A 2,576-nucleotide genomic window follows, 5' to 3' on the forward strand; every position below is an offset into this window, starting at 1 on the left:
CACAAGATAGGGCTCACAGTGGGAGTTGTTCTTTGGGTTTTAAAAAAGGAAAAATCTCCGAAAAATACCACAAGCATGTTGGTAAAAGCAGCGTGTATTATCAGAGCATGAAAATAACTCACTGACATGAAAATAACTCACTGAACCCTCGGAGGTTGTGTAAAATCTGACAGAACTGACAAGAGTCGCTGGAGCCGCACTGAACTAGTCAATTTGTCTGAAAATATTAAAAACGACAATATAATTTATATAAAAATATCTGCAGATGTAGACGGCTTCACTCTGGCGTTTAACCATTTAAAAGCCCCGTAATGTTCAACCAAAAAGCAAAATCACCTTTTTAAAAGAACTAACTAGAAGAAAATGAAGTAGAAGAAGAGCGTTGAGGTTGGTTCACAGCAGAATGGAGGCCGGAAGAAGACATGTGGTCACAGTTATTGAGCTGAAAGTCACTGGTTTTACTCGCTGGAGAAAGTAGGGACAGGTAAAGAGATTGAGGAATGCTTTGACCTCCCTCAGTTCCCACTGTCACAGTGCCCTCCAGCAAGGCACTTTTACAGCAGGCCATAGTCCTATAGTGGAGCTGCTCAGTGGCCAGAGGTAGCTCCCAGATCAGTTACATGGGCTTTTGTTAAGTGGATCAAAATCAAAGCAAAGCCTTCCCTGGACAAGAGAAATCAACACAACCAAAAAGAAGAGAAACACATGTTCATGGTCTGTAGGTTCCCGTCTCCTCGTCTGGAGCGCGTTGGCAGTCGAAATCTCACAACTTTTTAAATAACATTAAAAACATTATGGCTATGCTGAAAATATACATTCTGACATTTAGAGATAGTACTATGCTTAAAAATACAAATGTGCAAAAGTTGTAAACAAATGGGATCCTGTGTGTGTGTGTGTGTGTGTGTGTGTGTGTGTGTGTGTGTGTGTTGTGTTGTGTGTGTCACACAGCCTGGTGGCTCCTCGTCACTGTCACTGCAGTTACCACAGCAGTCCTGCAGAGGAAGGCGGAGAAAAAAGAGGAGTCACTTTGGGGCAAATTTGGACTTAAACACACTTGACTGGCATACTTTAATATTTTCTTGCAGGGCTGTAGTACTCGAGTCCGGTCTTGGACCCGAGTCCGGACTCAAGACCGCTTTTCTATGGCCTCGGACTTGGCTCAGAGTCGCTAGAATTTGGACTCGGACTTGTCTCTGTCTCGGCCACTGGTCTTGCCCAATATGGCTTTAGGTCTTGACCGTATAAAGGTTGTGTAATACAGAGAAAGAGAGTCTCGAAGGGTAACACTTTAAAGAAAAAGTGTGACTGTGTAGTGTCGAAAGATATGAAAATCACGCAAAGACGGTCGTTAAGTAGACACGAAAGGCAGCGCTAGACCTGTTTAATTAGTGAGAAGAAGAGTCCAAGGAGACGAAAGGTAACGTCTCTAAAAATAGAGTCGTGAAGGGTAGAGACACTGAGGGGGATCACCAAAGGAGCACTAACACGGACTAATTAGTGGGAAGGAAGTCTCAAGGGGGTTAGGGTTTAGGTGGTTAGAGGGTCAGGGTTAGGGGGTTAGGGGGTTAGAGGGTTAGGGGGTCAGGGTTAGGGGGCTAGGGGGTTAGGGTTAGAGGGTTAGGGTTAGGGTTAGGTTTAGGGGGTTAGGGGGTTAGGGTTAGGGGTTAGGGTTAGGTTTAGGGGGTTAGGGGGTTAGGGTTAGGGGGCTAGGGTTTGATCTGTCTAAATGTTTTTATTTTTAACTGTTTGTACCTGTGTTTTATCTGTTTTTTGTTTTTTAACTGATTTTGTGTGAAGCACTTGGAAGCCCTGCTGCTGACATGTGCTCTCCAGATGAAGCTGCCTTGCCTTTTTATCAGGTAATCCAATTACCAGTGAAATCCAGCGTAATCTCTCTACTTTCACCAGTAGTGACACCCACATCCGTTCAGGTCAGTCACACACACACAGACAAGATTTCCACAAATTATACCATCAATGACATGCAGTCTTCTACCAGTAATTGATATTAATTAGAATTTAATTCTGCAGTCTTGAAGTCTTGCAGGAGCACCGGTTCTTAACTCCTCGGTTTTATGATGCAGGTTATTTTGCAGAAGAAACACAAACGGGGGCCAAAGGGACTCCAGCTGGACTGTAAAAGTACAACGATGTTCGTGAGGTGAGGTGAAGGCGCCCACTAACCTGTCGGCCAAACAGCCGCTGCAGGAGTCCCTGTTTGGGCGGAGGAGACGGCTGTCCCCTCCAGTCCAGGTCCGGAGGGACCGCCCCGTCCTGGTGGAACACATTCAGCTCTGTGAAACACTCCGTCTCGATCATCTGCAGGAGAAAAGACCAGCTTCAATCTTCCTGTCACATGCAGGAAGAGACCTAGCCTTGTCTGTTACTGTGGAAGCAGAGAGAGAGTCGACATCCGAGTTGTTTGTCTGCGTACGTTTGTCAAGTTTTGCCTAAATTGGGAATTCCAGCATCTCCCTTCTGGATGGCTAAAAGTCTCCGGTTGCAGAATTAGAACATTTAAAAACTTAAAAATTTAAAAAACATCCCTCTGTTGTCCAAGCCTTGTTTGCACT

The 2,576-nt window shown here is 45.0% G+C and overlaps 1 protein-coding gene and 1 long non-coding RNA gene across 2 annotated transcripts in view; one reads left to right on the forward strand and one right to left on the reverse strand.

The window, feature by feature from the left end:
- Nucleotides 1–498: 498 nt before the first annotated feature.
- On the forward strand, nucleotides 499–690 carry LOC116701075 (uncharacterized). The gene is made up of 2 exons (XR_004334801.1): nucleotides 499–569; nucleotides 605–690. It is a non-coding gene; the product is annotated as an uncharacterized LOC116701075 (long non-coding RNA).
- A 267-nt stretch (nucleotides 691–957) lies between these two features.
- grk6 (G protein-coupled receptor kinase 6) overlaps nucleotides 958–2,576 on the reverse strand; it is a gene marked incomplete at its 3' end in the record, with an annotated part of 106,977 nt that continues 105,358 nt past the window's right edge. The window contains 2 exon segments of the mRNA XM_032534618.1: nucleotides 958–995; nucleotides 2,188–2,322. Coding sequence (XP_032390509.1) covers nucleotides 958–995; nucleotides 2,188–2,322 — 173 coding nt within the window.

The sequence above is a fragment of the Etheostoma spectabile genome, chromosome 13 (genome assembly GCF_008692095.1).
Source record: "Etheostoma spectabile isolate EspeVRDwgs_2016 chromosome 13, UIUC_Espe_1.0, whole genome shotgun sequence".
Classification (NCBI taxonomy): domain Eukaryota; kingdom Metazoa; phylum Chordata; class Actinopteri; order Perciformes; family Percidae; genus Etheostoma; species Etheostoma spectabile.